At 64.0% G+C, this 17683-nt stretch overlaps 2 protein-coding genes across 3 annotated transcripts; one reads left to right on the top strand and one right to left on the bottom strand.

Annotated features, from left to right (window-relative positions):
• Positions 1–554: 554 nt before the first annotated feature.
• TACC3 (transforming acidic coiled-coil containing protein 3) lies at positions 555–11743 on the bottom strand. 2 transcript variants are annotated; one of them, XM_011374687.2, is made up of 16 exons: positions 11590–11743; positions 9712–9874; positions 9413–9552; positions 7253–8149; positions 6554–6638; positions 6188–6344; positions 4566–4618; positions 4100–4203; positions 3638–3725; positions 3355–3459; positions 2603–2679; positions 2484–2527; positions 1812–1972; positions 1119–1225; positions 915–1035; positions 555–775 (listed from the first exon to the last, which is right to left on the bottom strand). In XM_011374687.2, the coding sequence occupies exons 2-16, from the start codon at positions 9871–9873 to the stop codon at positions 710–712; spliced, it is 2367 nt and encodes a 788-aa protein (XP_011372989.1). In that variant the 5' UTR covers position 9874; positions 11590–11743; the 3' UTR covers positions 555–709. The 2 variants fall into 2 exon arrangements, with proteins under 2 accessions (XP_011372989.1, XP_011372990.1); XM_011374688.2 differs by having other exon boundaries at positions 2639–2679.
• A 144-nt stretch (positions 11744–11887) lies between these two features.
• TMEM129 (transmembrane protein 129) lies at positions 11888–16960 on the top strand. The gene is made up of 4 exons (XM_011374686.2): positions 11888–12546; positions 14027–14501; positions 15126–15285; positions 15420–16960. Exons 1-4 carry the CDS (start codon positions 12060–12062, stop codon positions 15666–15668), a joined length of 1371 nt encoding a protein of 456 aa, XP_011372988.2. The 5' UTR covers positions 11888–12059; the 3' UTR covers positions 15669–16960.
• Positions 16961–17683: the final 723 nt, after the last annotated feature.

Here is a 17683-nt window from a genome sequence, read left to right as displayed (position 1 = left end):
TCAAGGGCCGCAGCGCTGCTTTACCGAGGGCCACATGCTGGGGCTGGCCTGGGCGGAGCTGGTGGGAGGGTCCCACCACACATTTCAGTTGGGGGTGTCAGGGAAGCCCCTTGAGAAGTGGCCAGGGGTCTGTGGGGCAGCCAACTTCTGCTGGGGCTGAGGGGCTGGAGGCTCTTCCTTGGGGCAGCCTTCGCTCCTAGGCTTCACGGGGCTGGAGGCAGCCACCACAGTTATGAAGACACTGCAGGCACTAAGTGTCAGCCAGCCACACCGCCTAGTCCCTCAGTGACACTTCGGTGGGCGAGGGCCTCGCCATGGGGCCAGCCATCACCTTGCCTATTGGCTTTTTTACACGAAAACTCAGTCCACTTAGATTTTGATCTGTGGTCACGAGGCAGACACTCCCCAAGGGCCACACGGCTGCGCCCCAAGCAAGGCTGCCCACCTCTCGGCAGTGCCGAGGTGCGGGCAGTGCAGGGCTGAAGGCACAGTGGGCAGCTGTGGTGGCTTCGGCCACAGCTGGAAGCTTTCAACTGAATCGAGACCAGGGCAGGTTCAGTGCTTAAACTTAAGGAAAACTTTATTTAGTCTTTTTTTTTTAAGTAATCTAGTTTAAAAATGAGCTGAGGTTAGGAGAGAATATGACACCTTCCAACAGACAGACACACAGACAGACAGGGGCGGGGTAGGGGGCAGGGCGAGGACCCTGTCAGATCTTCTCCATCTTGGAAATGAGGTCGTCACAGATTCTGGTCAGTTCATCGTTTTCTTTAGTCTGAAGGAGAAACGTCACACACCTGGATTTCTCACAACGGCCAAGGTGAGTGCGTGGCTCCGGACTCAAAGGCCGGGAGGGAGTGTGGCTGGCCCAGCCTGGGAGTGGCCCCGCTGCCCGCCCCGCTGCCCGCGCCCACCTTCTGCTCCACCGCCTTCTCCAGCGAGTGGACGCGCATCTGCTCCTTCCGCAGGCTCGCCTGGAAGGCCAAGGCCTCCGCTTGGGCCTTGCTGCGGACCTGGGCGATCTCCTCGTTTGCCCTGGAAAGCAGAGGGCAGGCTGAGCCAGGCCGCCGGCACCCGCCGCCGGCACCCGCCCCCGGCCCGCGGCGCGCCCTACTCACTGCTGGAGCTTCTCCTCCGCGTGGGCCTTCAGCGCCTGGTAGCGCTGGCCCTCCGCCTCGATCCTGACGATGTAGTCCTCCACGCACTTCTTCAGCGACTCCTCGTTCTTTAGGGGACGGGTGGGCGTTAGCTGTGAGCAGCCTGCTCTTCTGTGTCTGGGCTTGGCTTTCGGGGGCCCCGTGGTCAGGTGGACAGGGCCCCAGCGTGGGACTTCAGCACAGAAGCTCAGACAGGAAGGCCCCAGGAAAACGGCACTTCCTGTTTTTTTGAAAAGGTCCCTCCACACACACAGCCCTGGACTCTGGGCCTGACCCTGGCCCCTCTCTGCTGCCGTCACCGCCTGCAGGCCAGGCTCTGACTGCTGCACACCCCACCCAGGGTGCCACTGAGGTCTAGCGGGGCCCAGGCCCTCCTCAGCAAGGCAGATGCTAGCTCCTCGTGCCTACTGTCACCTAGGCACTCTGTCGGCCGCCGTGGCCCTGTCTCTAGCTCCCCTGCTCAAGCGCCCTGCACGGCCCCAGGGAAAGGTGTGGCCAGGTGCTGAGTCTGAGGAACTGGGAGGGGCAGGGCTGGGGGGTGGTGTGTGCGTGTGCCCATGTCCATGTCCCCCCAGCATGGTGGGGGCTCCAGCTCTAAGCCCAGACAAGGTTCAGGCCCAGGCCGGCCGGGCTCGGGCGCCAGGTCCCGCCTACCGTGCGGTAGCCTTCGATCACTTCCTTCTGCTTCTCAAACCGCTTCAGGAGGCCGGAGAACGACTTCCCCATGGCGCTCAGGTCTGCAGCCAGCTGGTCTTTTTCCTTCAGAACCTTCTGGATCTCAGCTTCGGCACGTTCCTTCTGTTTCTGAGCCTCCTCTTAAGGAAGAAAAGCAAACACGTGGGACCGGGGCAGCCATGCCGATGCCCGCGTGGCCGAGGGCGGGGGGCGAGCGGGCACTGTGGCGTGCCTGAGGCCGCTGGAGGGAGGGGCCCGGAGCAGCCATTCCCCTCACCGCCAGGCGCACTGTGAACCCGGGGCCCGGCAGCAGAGGTCCCCGAGGAAGGGAGTCACGGCGACACCTGTTCCCACCTTTGGGGACCTCCAGAAACCCAAGTCCTTGCCTGGGAGATGCCCGGTACTACCCTTCCTGCAGCCCTGGGCACACCTGGGACCCGATACTCACAGAGACCAAAGCTGGACGTGCAGCCACCTGGGGGACAGATTGTGACAGGCGGCCATGGCACGAACCCCAGGTGTCCCCCAGCTGCCGGCTCAGGGTCTGCCCATTTTGGGGGCAAAGAACGCCCGCCACACGGCCTCCCCACCCACGCGCAGCTCTCCTGCGGGGACCGCCACTAGGAAGGGGCCCTGGCTCCTGGTGCTCACCCAGCGACTGGTACACGACTCGCTCGAAGCCGTCCATGACCTTCCTGCGGGAGGAGGGCAGTGCCGTGAGCGCCCGTGGAGGCTGCCGCAGGCGGAGCCGGCCCCGCCGCAGGCCTTACCCCATCTCCAGGTTCTTGGCGTGCAGCGCCTCACACCTGCTCCGCAGCTGCAGGTTCTCCTTCTGCGTCGCCGCCACCTGCACGAAGCACACGCAGCTGGATCTGGGTGCCCCCCACGCCTGGGGGCCGAGCTGCAGGATGGGCTTCGAGGAGCCTGGCGGTCAGGCACGGGCCTCGTGCCTCACCTGCTGGATGTCACCGGGCTGGGCCAGCAGGTGGCCCAGCAAGAGCCGGGTCCCCGCCGGCCCCCAGGGGCCTGTGCCTGTGTGCGGGTGGGTGTGGGGGCCGGGAGAGCAGCCTGTGGAGGGGAGGGGGGACCCAGCGGCTGAGAACACCACGCTGGAAGGCAGAGGGCCCCACATCGTGAGCTGCTGAGCAGGGCAGGCGGCCATCGGATAATGCAGCTGCTGGCAGGCGCAGCCTTTACGTGTTTGGTCGGAGTCTGTCCCCGAAGGGCCTAGCTGGACACTGAGGGGTCAGTGGGGCCTGAGGCCCAACCCCTTGGGGAGGAAGCAAGCTCTCTGTGGGACATGGCTAGGAGCACACGCTCCTCCACTAACTGGACACGGGCTGGGGCCGAGCGCGTGGACGCCTCCGGCTCCGCCTGCGGCAGCACGAGGGTAACCAACACTGGACCGTCCTCCCTCAGCGTGCGGCGAGTCCCCTGAGCAGCCCCCGGCGCCGTGCCTGGGCTGCGGCCAACACGCGGGACAGTGCACCATGACCCCGCGCTCCCCACGCCTCGTCCTCACCGCTGCGTCCAGGTCCTTCTGGCTGTACTGAAGCACGTCCACAATGGGCCCCACGGGCAGCAGCGGGCCCCCAGGCCCGAGGACACACGGAGGCGGGCCCAGCACCTGCGGAGTGGCAGGGCAGCTGGGCCACAAGCGCCTCTGGCATTCACCCCACCCTGCTAGCAGGGGAGATGGGTCCTTGGAGGCGGGAGGCTCCTGGGACAGCATAGCCGTGACCGGTGACAAGGAGCGGTCCCATGAACTCCCCACCCAACCAGGCACGTGGGACCGCAGCACTCACGGGGCCGGCCGGGGCTGCGGGCAAGTCGAGGTCCACTAGCGTCGCCTCGAGCGGGCCCCCGCAGGAGGGCGCGTCTGCAGCCTGCATGCTGTGGTGGGGACAGGGGGACAGCTGTTTCCCCCAGACGGGCTCTGCCCAGGCCCTCCCCAGGGCCCAGAGTGAGCACAAGGGTGTGCGGGCCACGTGGCCTGTCTCGACTGGCAACCTGTGGTCGCAGTGCGAGCGTGGCTGTGCAGCTGCCAGAGGGACGTGGGGCCATGCCTGCAAAACCTCAGACAGGCAACGGGCCGGCTGTCCTGCCCCCGTGCCCGCAGCCATCCTGGCCCCGGTCTCCACCGACTCCTCCTCCTCAGAGCCTCACGGGGCCTGCGTCCCAGAGGGTGAGTCCAGAACGTCTCCTTGTCCAGAAGTCTCTGCCTGGGGCGACCAAGCCCATGACGGGGAGGTGGGGGAGGCAGGTACCTGGGGGTCTCGGGGGCCGCGGGCACCAGTCTCTGAGGACTGCCATTCAAGAGCGGGTCGAACTTGAGGTACAAGGACTGCTTCCTCAGCGCCGACTCCTTAAACTGAGGGAGGCAGGCAAGTCAGCAGGGTCCCCGGTATCCCCGACAGACAACCCTGAGAGCACAGGGCCAGCGCAGGGCCAGGGGAGGTCATGGCACACGGTGAGACACCAAGGCGCGACTGTCCCCCGCACAAAGCAGCGTGAACCCCGGGATAGGACTGTGTTGGGACCAGGGGTGCAGTGGAGAAGAGGCTGCAGAACAGGGGCCCTGGAGAGACTCGGCCAGCCATGGCGCTGCCCGGCGGAGCACCTCCTGGCCAGACGTGGACATGGCTGACGTTGGGGCTCAGGAAGCGTCAGGCTCGCCTCCATGTGACAGTGGCATGGCGCTGCTCAAGACACGCCCCGAGGCGGTGCACTCACCGAGGACGCCCCGAACTGCTCCAAGTAGTCCACGTCGGCCCCGGTGCCTAGAACTGAGAGGGAGCGGGGCACGCTGTGGACACCATCCCCACGCAGCGGGCCACCGCGCTCCCACGAGACAAAGGCCAGCTCAGTGGTGGCCTCGCCCGAGCAGGGGGTCCCCAGAACCCCCGACCCAGGCCCTGCGAACACCGCCCACCACCCACCCTGGACCTGGGGTCCCAGGGCCTTTGCTTTCAGTGGCGTTTCCGGCCTGTCCCCGACACCCTGGCCTGATGGTTTTGTGGGCCGTGAGTTGAGAAGCACCCCCTGGGGTGACAGGCAAAAGCACCCCCTGGGGCTAGATCGCCCTGCTTGGGAACCGCCGTTTGAAACGACCCCAGAAAAGTCTGATTTCTGATAATGTGACTTTTGCTTTAAAAACCTAAGGAAGCCTCAAACCGTAAGTAAAAATTAACTCAACACGAATCAGAGACCTAAACATAAGAACCAAAACTAAAGTTCTTAGAAGAAAACCGAAGAGCAAACCTCCCTGCCGTGGGCTCTGGCAACGGTTTCTTAGGTCTGACACCAAAGTCACAAACAAAAGGAAAAACACAAGTTGGACTTCAGAGTTCACATCTGCGCTTCGTCGGACGCGTCAACCCGCAGGACGGGAGGCGACGCCGCAGACCGCGTCTGGCTAGGGACCCCACGCACTGCATGGGAGGCCCTGCCAGTCGGGGCAACACACGGACAGCACGCACGGACAGCCAGTGAGCACATGGAGGTCGCACTCCGCACGCCAGGACACCAAACCAGGAGTCGGAGCAGCAAGTGCCCGTGGGTGGGGGTGGGAGGGGGGTACGGGCCCGTGGGAGATTGTCCACGGCACCCCAGAAAGTCACAGGCAGGGTGGTGTCGGACCAGGAGCCCCCTGCAGGTTTGCACTCAAGGGAGAGAGGCCGTGCGAGCACACGGAGGCGAGCCCCAGGATGCCGGCGGCCTCGCCATGACGGCTGGGACACACTTGCCACAGAGGCCTGGCCCCGGACAGGGCACTGTGCCGGCACCCCACAAAGCCCGCACCTTAAGGCGTTCCTGGGTCCCGTGGGGGCAGCAGGCCACCCTATAATAGTCTCTCCACAGCTCCTGGCTCCACCTGCATGAGGACCCTGCGCTTACCCCGGCCGATACGCCCATCTTGTCCTCTGTGCTGTGGCTTTTGTGTCACTTGGGCTGAGACCTGCTGAGACCCGCCGAGTCGCCTGGTGGCTTAGGAGCGACCCAGCCCCTCTGGCTCCCGGCAGGCATCTCCGCCCACCACCCACTTCCGCTGCCCAGCGGGGGTGAGCTCGGCTCGGCACTGTGGGGTTTCGGCTCAGTGTCTCTTCGACGATCCGAGGCTCTGGGTGTCCCTGTGAACTCGTCACTGGGCACGGCCTCCCCACCCATTGCACGTGTTCCTATGGTTCCTATGGGGTCCCCAGAGCCCTCCGTGTCAGAGGGCCCTCCTCTGGTGAGCTGGCCGCGCATGAACGCACTTTGAGTTCAGGGACTGACGCGCCTGCAGAATGACCGCCTGCAAAAGCCACTCGACACACGCACTCATTTCGAGCAAACTGTACGCAGGGACAACGCACCGTCCGCTGGGTCTCGGAAGTGCTCCTCACTCAGGTCTGAGGCCGGCCCTGGCCCCCACTGAGGAGCAGGGAGCGCTGGGTCAGTGGGCACGCCTGTGGGCTCACTGTCTGGCCTGCTGGTGGCCGCTGCTGTCCCTGGAGAATCTGTGCTCTCCTCCTGGAAGAGAGGCGAGGGTCGCCTGGGTGGCTCATTGGGGCACGCCGAGCGGTCAGGGGTCCCAGATGGGCCTCTGCCCTGCCCAGTCTTGCCCCGCTCCCCCGCTCTGGGGGGAGGGGCAGCACTGGGTCCCATCCTGTCGCCACAGGCAGATGGGGGCGACTGCGCTGGCATGTGCTCCCGCTTGGTCGGGCGCACACACTCCGTACCTTGCCCACCGCCCCTGAGCTCCCTGCCGTGGTCTGCATCACAGGTATCACAGGTGTGCCATCTGCTGAGGCTGACGGAAGCTGCCTGAGGAGATGAGAGTCAGTGAGGCCTGCACCCCAGCCCTGAGCTGCCACCTGCCCTGTGAACCCTCACCTGGAAAGCCAGGAGCGGGGGCTATGCTGGGTGCTGGCAAATCCCCCCACCCTTGCCTCACCTGCAAGAGAACCTGAGCCTCAGAAGAGGCCTGGGCAGCAGGCGGGAGCTGAGCCGCCCCAGCTCACTGGGGAGCACCCCAAGAGATGTCCTTATTCCCAGAAAATTGGCCAAGAAGCGGGTGGGAGGGAGGGCAGCCTGGGCACGGCCAGGGGCTGTGTCAAGTGTGACTGTTGGGTGGTCGGGCACTGGCCAAGCTGCTCCTAGGCCCTAACGCCTGGCAGCCACGGAGCGGCTGTCTCCAGAGAGCAGCGAGCCATATGACGAGGTGCACACGGGCGGCTCGGGCCCGGGGGAGCAGAGGCGCCTGGGCCCCAGCACTGCCCTGCTCCAGGTAACCCTCTCGGCCTCGGGCACGTTACAGACAACTCTCAGGAAGCCACTGGCAGCCCCACCGCGGGAGGGGCCTTCCAGCTCTCGCTATTCCCCAGCAGCCTGCGGCTGCAGACCAGCCGCCCCAGCGCCGCCCGCCACCCCCGACTCACTGGCTCTGAGGTGAGGCCCCTGAGGCTGCAGGCCCAGTGCTCAGCTGCTCGGTCACCAGACCAGCTGGCCTGCTCTGGGGGTGCTCTGAGGGCAGGGCTTCTCCACTGCCTCCAAACGGGTTAAAGTTGGGGTCATCCAGCTTGTCCCAGTCCAAGTTGTAGGACCCCCGAGGAGGGAGAGCAGGGCTCTGGCCTGCCTCTGCGGGGGCCTTTTCCTGCCTGGCCTCGGGGCTCCTCAAGGGAGGCGGGGGGCCGGGCCTCTGCCCCAGACTCCTTGGCGAAGGTGGTTTTTTGTTTGTGGCGTCGTCACAGAGGTCCAACTCTAGCGTGATGGGCCCACTCCCTGAAGAGTCGGTCACTTGGCCGCCGGCCACTTCCTCCTGAGGACTTGGGGCCGTGGCATCCCCAGCCTCTGGAGGGCCGGCTCGGGCCCCAGGCAGGTCTGCACAGGGGCTTTCTCTGCGGGGGCCTTCGGGCTGAGTACCAGCGGGGGACGTGACCATGGCCGAGGAAGTGGGGACTTCGCTCGAGCCGTCTCCTGTGGCTCTGTGAGGGTCCTCTGCTCTGTCTTGGGGTACCATCCTGGGGGTGTCTTCTGGGATCTCAGAGGAGGATGCAACAGTTTTCTCTAGAGAATAAGAACCGGCGTGTTCCTCCACGCCCTGCCCAGGGCTGTCAGGCACTTGTCCTGCAGATGCCAGTCGCTTTTCAAGACTTGCTGGGGTCTGGGGAGAGCTGGACGGGTCCCGGCTGGCCTGGGGAGTGGAGGCAGACCCGCTGGAATGCTGGTCGGTGGAGGCTGGTCTCGAGTCCTCCGGCGGGGGATCTGCGCCAGCCGCCGGCTCCCGAAGACTCCCGTTGCTCGTCTGGGCATCCGCTTCCTTAGTGAACTGTTGGCTTTTTAGAAACAGACTTAGTTAACACTAAGGGACCTGCTTTAGTTTTTTAAGTAGGTTTTACTCCACGTTGAACATTAGCTAAAGACAGGAAAGAATAACATTCAGTCAACCTTCTCCTTGGGCCAGCTGGAGATGCCGGTTACTGAGTGAGACAGGGCAGAGAGGTACCAAAGGACCAAAGTGAAGTGTTCTGTGTGGCCCGTTTTCCCCTTTGGCTGGCTGCCCCCGGCTATGCAGTCAGGATGCACGGGGTCCACTCTTCACCGGAGAGAGGCAGGCAAGAGCGAGCGGCTGGCCTTCGGCCAGAGCAGAGCGCTGGCTCCTGGGGTCACCTCCCCCGGGTCCCCTCCCTTCTCGGGGTTGTCATGAAGGAACAGTGCTGGAGTCGCTCCTCCTGCTGACCTTCCACCGAAGGAGGTGAAAATACAAAGAAATTGACAAGTAGCAAGGAAACCCGGGGAGAGAGGCCAGGAGGGTGTTTTACTCAAGTGGAGGGTGTACTAGAGGCGTCTGGCTTGCTTACCTTCTCTGTATGTCTAGAATTTATTTAGAAAAAAAGCAATTTAAGCGGTCGAAGTCAGTGAATGTCAGAACAGAAACGTGCTGGCGAGCCCCCCGCACGGGGATGCGGAGGCCCCGGCGGAGGCCCCGGCACAGCCGGCAGCCCAGCCTGACCGGGAGCAAAGAGCGGCAGTGGGCCTCTCCGCAGCAGCGGGAAAAGCCCGCCCGGGCCGAGTCCATCACCGCAGCCGCCCCAGACACCCACCCAGCGCCTGGTCGGGCTGCCAGGAAGCTTCCGGTTCAAGTCAGGTGTTCAGGACCTGCCCCTTCGGCCACTCGTACTGACCACACTGTACAACAGACTCCTCTGCCTCTGACAGCAACGCCTACCCCTAACTTCCTCCAAGGCCCGACCTTAAGAGCCCAGGGCCGACTGGTGGGCGGAAGGGAGACCCCAGTGAAATGCAAAACAGACAGAGCCGCAGTGCGTCCCTCCTCCCTCCTCGGAGACGTGGTCAGGACACCGCATGAGCTCAGGGAGCGAAACCTGAGGCCAGTCTGTTGGCAAGGGCATGACGGGGGAGTGGATCCTGAAACGTGAACCTACTCTACGCAGTCCGTGGCCCACTTTCCCAGACACACGGCCAGGGCTGGCGCTCCGGACCACGCAGTGCAGAGGGCGGGAGAGGCCCTGCTGCGCCCCCGCCAGGCCCCTCGGAGACGCCGCAGAGTGCGGCACGCCGGCAGCACCAGCACTTACTTCTTGGGGGTCCAGCCCAGGTGAGAGCTTTCCAATCCGTCGGTGTCGCCCAGGGCCAAATAAGCCTCGAGGTTGCTGCTCATGCTAGGGCTTAAAATCCTGTGCGTCTGTGGATCCCGCAGAGGTGTCTGGAAAGTCACCTGGCGGGGAGGGAAGAGGGCCAGCACCCACTCAGTGATTCCAGTCTTCAGCCACCACGTCGGCAACACCGCGCCCTGCCAGCTCAGCGTGTCGCCAGGACAGCGGGTCCTGGGGTGACCCGACACCGCCGGCCTTACTCAGGCTAAAAACATGCTCACCTTCATCGCTCTGGCTATGCTCTTGGGGGGCACATTTTCTTTCTGTGACAGACGGAGAACAGACGATCTTCCGGTAAGTTCCGGTGGTGAAAACAGGAAGTCGCAGTTTTCTGTACTTCTGTCACAAGTGACGTTTTCATCATTGAAGATCTGCAGATTCATTCTGGGAAAGCGGACAGTTTGTGTCAGCGTGAGGGCCGTGTTGCCCAGATGCAGGATGTGACACCAAGAGCTGACCCTGCTTTGTCGGACAGTCCCTGTCCTGCTTCAGGGAACTATGACTCTTCAAATGTACTCTGAACCACCAGCTCCCAGGACCACGAGCTGGAGGGGCCTTCGACTCACGTGGGTGGAGGAAGGACAGCGTCCTCACACTAACTCAGGCTTTAGGGACAAGTCAGTTGAGTGCTGGCTTGGGAGAAAACAGGGCAAACAGAGGAAGCCTCGGTCTCCCCACAGGCCTCCGCTCAAGGCGCCGAGGCCTCCTCAGGGCTGGAGCAGGTGGCCCAGTCAGCAGAGGACTGAGAAGCAGGAGGGCGCCGAGCCTCGCTCTCCCCTCACGGGGCTAGAGAATGGAGACCAAGAGGGGACCAAGGCCCAGGAAGGAGCTGGAGAAGGAACGAGCAGTGAGGGTGAAATTATTCCATGCAGAGTCCAGGAGCTCCCACATTGGGGCCTGGAGGAGTCTCGGAAACACACCAGGGGCCTCCAATCAAGCCCAGAAGGTCCTAGAACAGCCCACTCTTCCTTTCCAGTCCTGGTGGTGGTCCTGGACTTGACACACAAATCTAGGCGCCGCCAGAGGGCTGAGCCTTGGCCTGCCCCGCCTGCCCCGGGGCACCATGGGAACTTGCTGGTGGTGGAATATCAAAGGGGGGGGCAGGGGCGGGGGGCGGGCTGGGGCAGGGGGAGCAGAGGCAGTCCGGAAAGGTCAGAGTGGGAGGGAGGCACGACGAGATGCCTCTGAAAAGGTGGGGCAGGGTGCTGCCTGTGGAGGGACAGGACGGAAGTGAGAAGGGGGTTCCACCAGCCGGCTAGAACCGGGGGTCCAGGACCCTGGGGCAGCAGGCACAACCCACTGTGCGGAAGCAGGAGAGATAAGTAGAAGTGAAGGGTGACTCAGGATTTGGGCCTGAACAACTGGGTAAAACGGAGGAGCCTAGAAGCCACCTTTCTGGCAGTCCTTGCCTGGCGCTGGGGCGAGGGGAGGGCAGCACAGCGCTGGCGGCCTGTCAGGTTTGGCTTCTACTAACGATGGGGGTCCAGGGAGGGGCTCCCGAGCAGGGTGTGCCTGCGTGCTAAGAGCTGCGGTGGGGAAGGCGCGGGCCCAGGTGTCGCAGCAGGTGAACTGGAGCCGGCGATGGGGGATGGCCCCCAGGTGGGGCTGCCCGAGGAAGGGGGCGGGCCACGCAGAGCTGCGAGGGCCGGCGAGGAGTCGGGGCTGGAGGCGCCGGCAGGGGTCTGGGGTGGGGCGGGGACGGGCCCTTGTAAGACGCAGCTACAGGTGGAATTTGAGGCTGGACGAGGTCCCCGCGGGAGGGAGGAGGCCCATGGGCAGCGTCCCACGGACGACCCTCCTGGAGGGCGACCGAAGAGACAGAGAAGCCGGGGAGGCCGGAGCCCCCAGTGTCTCCGCCCCCGGCTGCAGCCGGGCCGGCAGGATGAGAACCGGCGAGGTGTCCCTAGAAGGGCAGCGACAAGAATCCGCGGCGGGCTCGGGGAAGAAGGGGCCGTTCGAGCAGCGGCCCCGGAAGAGGAGCCGCAGAAAAGGCGGGAGAGGGAGGTTTCATCAAGAGTAGACGTCGGCTGGCGTCCACCCGCCGCCATAGTGACCGGAGGATGGGACGGAGCCCCGAGCCCGGGACCCCGCCGCCTTACCTGCCGGCCACGAAACGGAGAAGAGGGCACAGGAGGCGCGGAGTCCGGGATCCTGTCCGCCCGCCGCCGATTCAAATACCGACGGTTGGCCCGCGCGGCCAATCAGCGAGCGGCCCGGGGCGTTACGCACGGGGCGCCGATGGCCAATGGGAGGCAGCGCCTTCGGCCACGCCCCCAGCACACCGGCGGTTGTGCTTCCGGGGTGAGGGACACACTGGGCGTGGTGGGAGCCGGAAGTCCTTGAGAACTGCGGCTCGCTCAGCAGACGAAGGCGGGGGGCTGGCTGCTTGTGGATAGGCGGTGATAGCGGGCTCGCCGTTGACTGGGGCTCTCCGGCTCTTCTGCGGACGCGCCTGGGATGCGCGTAAAGGCTGAGGCCTGAGAGCCACTCAGGTCTCAGTTTCCCTACCTGTAAAAATGAGACCAGGTGCGGCACCACCCTCAAGGCGGGCCTTGAGGAGGAGCCAAATATGCGGAAGACTGGAGGGGCGCGGGAACTTCATTTCCCGGAGTGCTCTGCGGGCGGCCCGGTGGCCGGACTCCATCTCCCAGTGCGCCCCGTGTCTGCCCAGTGGCCGGACTACAACTCCCGGTGCGCCCCGCGGGCTGGGACTCAATTTCCCAGAGTACCTCGCGCTGGGCCGGCGGCTGTGGCCCCCGCGTCTGCAGTACCGGGACTCTCGGGCCTGTCGGCTGCGCCGTTGGCGGCGTCCTCGTCCGGACGGCTTGGTGGTTGTGCCGGCAGCGCCGCGATGGACAGCCCCGAGGTCACCTTCACGCTGGCCTACCTGGTGTTCGCCGTGTGCTTCGTGTTCACGCCCACCGAGTTCCACTCGGCCGGGCTCACGGTACAGAACCTGCTGTCCGGCTGGCTGGGCAGCGAGGACGCCGCCTTCGTGCCCTATCACCTGCGCCGCACAGCCGCCACGCTGCTGTGCCACTCGCTGCTGCCGCTAGGTGAGGCGCCCGACCCTCCTGGCCAGTGTCCTGGTGGGCAGAGGTGGCCAGCCGAGTCGGAGGCTCGCAGCCGAGCTCTGGGGCCCCTGAGGTGGCTGGGTCGCGGGGTCACTTTTCTCTGGGAAAGAGTCGGAGGAAGGTGCCGGGTCTCCCAGTTGCCTCGAGGGTAGAGGCTGTGGGCCAACCGCCCGTGTGTCCCAGCTGGTGGCAGCTGGCCGTTTGCAGGTGGCAGAAACGTAGACCAAGAGCCCTGGAGAGAGGATGCTTCGCCTAGCTGGCACAGGTCTTGAATTGTCACGTGAGCGGCAGTTCCCGGCATGGGGCATAAGTTAACTGATTCCAACGCAGGGTGGGGGTGGTGGCCTTGCCCAGGCCATGGAAAGTGGGTGTGAGAAGGGCAGGCAGGTATGGGTCACACCACCTTGCGGTGTCACAGGTGCAGAGATGGGAAAGCTTGTGTGTGGCCAGGACGGATAGACGCCTGGCACTGACCCAGGTGCTAGCGGGCCTTTGGGAGGCTGGTTGGTTGGGGTCTGGCTGAAGTGGGGGCTACCAGTCAGGGGCTCTCTGGAGAACATGGGGGCAGAAGCAGGCCTGGGACAGCAAGTGGCTGGTGGCTGCTCCACCCATAGCCCTGTGGACACAGGGAGGGGTTTTCAGCTGGCAGCCAGGTGCAGCAGCCCTGTTGTGTGGAGAGCAGTGGGGAGGCGCCTGGGCTGAGTGAGGCTGGAATTGCGGCAGGGCTGTCTGCAGGAAACCAGAACTTAGGGAGCAGAGTGATTCGAGGAGGCCACACCTGGAGAAGTTAGTGAAGCTTGGTCTGTGGCCAGACACACGCCTTTTTTTTTTCAATTTACTTTGAAAAACTTGAAACTATAGACATAACATCTATTGCAATATGACAGTTATTTTAAAATGGTCATGTTGACATGCAAATTGGCCTGGATCTGGCCTGCAGGGGCCTGGGCACTGGCTACCCTGTTCCTGGGACATGCCTCCATCCTTCTTTGCTTACTTTTTGCCACATGACCCAGCTCAGGATGGGCCATGCTCTGATCTGCCTCCTCAGAGGGGGTGGGGTCAGGGCCAAGGAGAGGGGCCAGTGGGCAGCTTTGTGTTGGGTGACATCAGATCCTTGTATTTATTTTGCTTTTCTAGGTCTTCCTGGTTTTTCTGTACTCATGTTGTATGAAATTTAAGTGGCAAGTTATAAACACTTTTTCTTCATTTATTGTTTCATTGCTGTGGGCAGGGTCTGAGCTTGGCCAGTGTGGGGGTGGGTGAGACCCACCTGGCCTGGGGTTCCACAGCCTTGCCCTGGGAGCTGATCAGGGTAGAATGCTAGGCCCAGGGCTGGGGAACAAGAGGAAGTGGTCCCCTGAGAGGGGCAGAGACAGTACTGTAGCTCTCGGTGGGCACCACCAGGGGAGGACAAGGGCCTGGCAGCCCGAGCCCTGCTGAGGCCGCCCTGTCCTTGCAGGCTACTACGTGGGCATGTGCTTTGCAGCCTCGGAAAAGCGGCTCTACTCCCCCAGCCAGGCCCCGGAGGCCTGGCGGCTCTTCCTCCTGCTGGCGGTGACGCTGCCCACCATTGCCTGCACCCTGATCTACTACTGGTCCCGGGACCGGTGGGCCCGCCACCCGCTGGCCCGCACCCTGGCCCTCTATGCCCTCCCGCAGTCGGGCTGGCGGGCTGTCGCTTCCTCAGTCAACACCGAGTTCCGGCGGATCGACAAGTTTGCCACAGGGGCACCAGGTGCCCGTGTGATCGTGACGGACACGTGGGTGATGAAGGTGACCACGTACCGGGTGCATGTGGCTCAGCAGCAGGACGTGCACCTGACCGTGACGGAGTCACAGCAGCACGAGCTCTCGCCAGACTCAAACCTGCCCGTGCAGCTCCTCACCATCCGCGTGGCCGGCGCCAGCCCTGCCGTGCAGGCCTTTGACATCCGGTAGGTGTGCCTACAGTGGCCGGGGGTGGCGGGGCACGGGCTCGCTGAAGGGCACGTGTCCATCCTGTGCCCCGTGCTGGTCTTTGTGTTCCTATGAGAGGTGGTGATGGGTGGGGGTGGCTTCCCTAGTGTGACCCTCCCCCAGGCCCCCCCACGGGCCCCCTTCCCCCCTCACACCCTGCAGGTACCCTCCATCACCCCTTCACCCACACTGTCCCCTGAGCTGCCTTCTGCTCCTCGGGGGAGCACACCGGGATGTCTGGGGGCCGGACGAGACAGGCTTGGTGGCCGCCTCGCCTCTGAGGTCCTCCATACTGCTCGCGCCATGCCTGGCCTGTCGAGCCCCTCCTGGGACGTGCCTTGTCTGAACCTGCCAAGGGCCAGGCGCTCCGTGTCTCACCTGCAGTCCTCCCGCCTTCCTGTGTCCCGTGGGGGCGAGTGGCAGTGCCGGGTCTGGGCTCTGTCCTCAGCGCCCTCTTTGTGGGCTGGTGTTCATAGGGCAGCTGGGCTGGGCTCCTGTGCTGTGTGGTTATGGGCACCCCGGTCACCTCGGCCTCCCCGGGCTTGCCCTATGGAGGGGCCTCGCTTCAGCGGCCTCAGCCCAGCAGCCCCTGCCTCATGCAGGCTGAACTCCACGGAGTACGGCGAGCTGTGTGAGAAGCTGCGGGCCCCCATCCGCAGCGCGGCCAACGTGGTCATCCGCCAGAGCCTGGGCGACCTGTTCCTGGAGACGTTTGCCTCCATGGTGGAGGAGAACCCGGTCTACTCTGTCCCCAGCAGCCAGGTGAGGGGCTAGGCAGGGACGGGTATGTTCCCACAGCCGGGCCCCCATGGGCCAGGATCCCCGGAGTGGGGGGGCAGGAGGCCCCATGGGGGTGTCCATTCGGGCTCCTGTGACCCACCTTATGCCGCCTGCAGGAGCTGGAGGCATGTATCGGCTGCATGCAGACACGGGCCAGCGTGAAGCTGGTGAAGACTTGCCAGGAGGTGGCGGAAAGCGAGTGCCAGCGGTGCTACTGCCGCCCCATGTGGTGTCTCACCTGCATGGGCAAGTGGTTCGCCAGCCGCCAGGACCAGCAGCGCCCGGACACCTGGCTGGCCAGCCGTGTGCCCTGCCCTACCTGCCGTGCACGTTTCTGCATTCTGGATGTGTGCGCTGTGCGCTGAGCTGGCTGGGCCAGGGCAAGGGAGTGACCTTGGGGGGCGTCTAGCCAGCCCTGCCAGGACCCCCACTGCTGCCTCCAGGCCGGGGCTTCCTAGCCAGCTGTAGAAGGGCACGGGCTTTTGTTCAGAAAGGAAGTTCTCCGCTGAAGTCCCCGGGGCAGTGGGGTGGTCTTCAGCACCTCTGCCCCCTTCGCCTTCTCCTCCCCCGGGTCTGGGTGGCTGCTGGTCACAGAGAGCACAGTCTTGAGCCCATCTCCAGAGGATTCTGGAGCCCCCTGAGCTGTCTTGTGGGAGACCCTGGGGTCTGCCCCAGATGGCCCTAATCTGGGCCACTTGCCTTAATTTTACGGAGCACACCTGCCCTTTGGTTATACGCCAGACCCAAACTCATCCAAGCCCGGCTGCCATCAGCCCTGCTCCTGTCCCTGAGCCTGCTGCTGGCCCCATGGAGGGGACCTGGGCAGAGCCAGACAGTTGAGGGAAGATCTTGTGCCACTCCAGGGTGACAGCACACCCCGGGTTTTTCTGGCCCCTGCCTGCTCCCTGCCCAGGGAGACCCTGAGCTTCCCATCAGGGGCTGGGCAAGAGACTGGCTGCTCAGCCTTGTTCCCTTAGCTGTGTGCTTGTGGGGGACATCCATTCTCTGGAGGAGCATGCACCTATGTGCCTTCTGCTGCTTCCAAGAGGCCAGGGAAGGGGCGGGGCACCGAGCTGAAGACCAAGCTCCACAGTGACATCCACACCACAAATCTGTCAGGATGTAGCACAGGGCCGGTCACAGCCCCGGTCACAGGGCCCACCTGGTTCAGAAGGGGACATGCCCCCATGGCAAACTTGATCCGCCAGACTCGGTGTTGACTGAGGAAGCAATGGCTCGCCAGCCTGACTGCGGTCCACGTGGGTCGCACTGATGGAGGTCTGACTGTCCTGGTCGAGCTGGCGGGCAGTGCCGGACCCCAGGGCCCAGCTCTGACAGGTGTGGCTGCTGGAGCCCTCACAAGCGTGACCCCAAGCCCCCTGAAACTGGCTATTTTAAGCAGGGATGATGGAGCCCACCTCAGCCAAGGCCATGCCGAACCCCAGGGATTTGCAGTAGAGGACTGGTGGGCCCCTGGGGTGCTCAGCAGATGAAGGCTGTAGAGGGGGCACCGGGAGCCTCGCCCAGCCTCCGCCTGGAGTTTCAGGTGCTGCCAAGGGAGGGCCAGGGCAGTTTTTACTACAAAAGTTAGTTTTGTAAAGATAAGTCTATTGTAGCTAAGTGATACAGCATTTAATAAACATTAGTCTGAGGTTTACCTGCTTTCTCTAAGTGCTTCAACATGCTTGTTCTCTTCAGAATGGGGAGGGGGAGGCAGGTGCTGTAGAAACCTTTCCCTCCCATTTTTTAGCTGGCAGGTGGTGGTTGTCGGAGGGGGTCTCTAGAAGCCCATTTCCAGGGCATCTGGGAGCAGGCCCAGAGTTCCTGGGCCTGGTTCTGGTGAAAGGTGGTGGCCAGGGCTCTCGGAGGCTGCGGTCAGCCTTGCAGGACCTCGGGCCCATGTGGGACACGCCCGTGGCCCAGGGCCTGCATCCCTGTGCTTGCAGCTATGTCCTGTGGGGTGTGGGGTGGCCTGGGTGGCCCAGGAGGGCAGCCAGGCCCTGCTGCCCAGGCTCTCAGGTGGGGCGACAGCCCCAACGTTCTTGCTGCTCTCATCGCTGCTGGAACCCAAACATTTTTGGTAAACGGGTACACACAACCCGTAGAGGCGCAAAAGGTGGCCGGAGTCGGGTTTTCTGCGTCCTGAATGGTTTTCTTTCCGCCTGGGGCCTTCTCGTCACTGTCCTTGTGCACACGTGTGTCAGCTTGTACAGCACGGAGACCGGCCCAGGGCTCCGCGGGGCAGGGGATCGCGGAAGGCCCGGGAGGCGTCACTGGAAGCGGCAGAGGAGCCGCGCAGGGCGGGGAGGCGTGACGCAACGGGCCCCGGGTGACTGTCGCTCGGCTGCCGCCGCTTCCGGGTTCCTGTTCCCGCCAGCGC

This window comes from Pteropus vampyrus, unplaced genomic scaffold (assembly GCF_000151845.1).
Source record: "Pteropus vampyrus isolate Shadow unplaced genomic scaffold, Pvam_2.0 Scaffold253, whole genome shotgun sequence".
Taxonomy (NCBI): domain Eukaryota; kingdom Metazoa; phylum Chordata; class Mammalia; order Chiroptera; family Pteropodidae; genus Pteropus; species Pteropus vampyrus.
The sequence above is the reverse complement of the archived record's forward strand: the minus strand, read 5'-3'. Positions and strand labels throughout refer to the sequence as shown.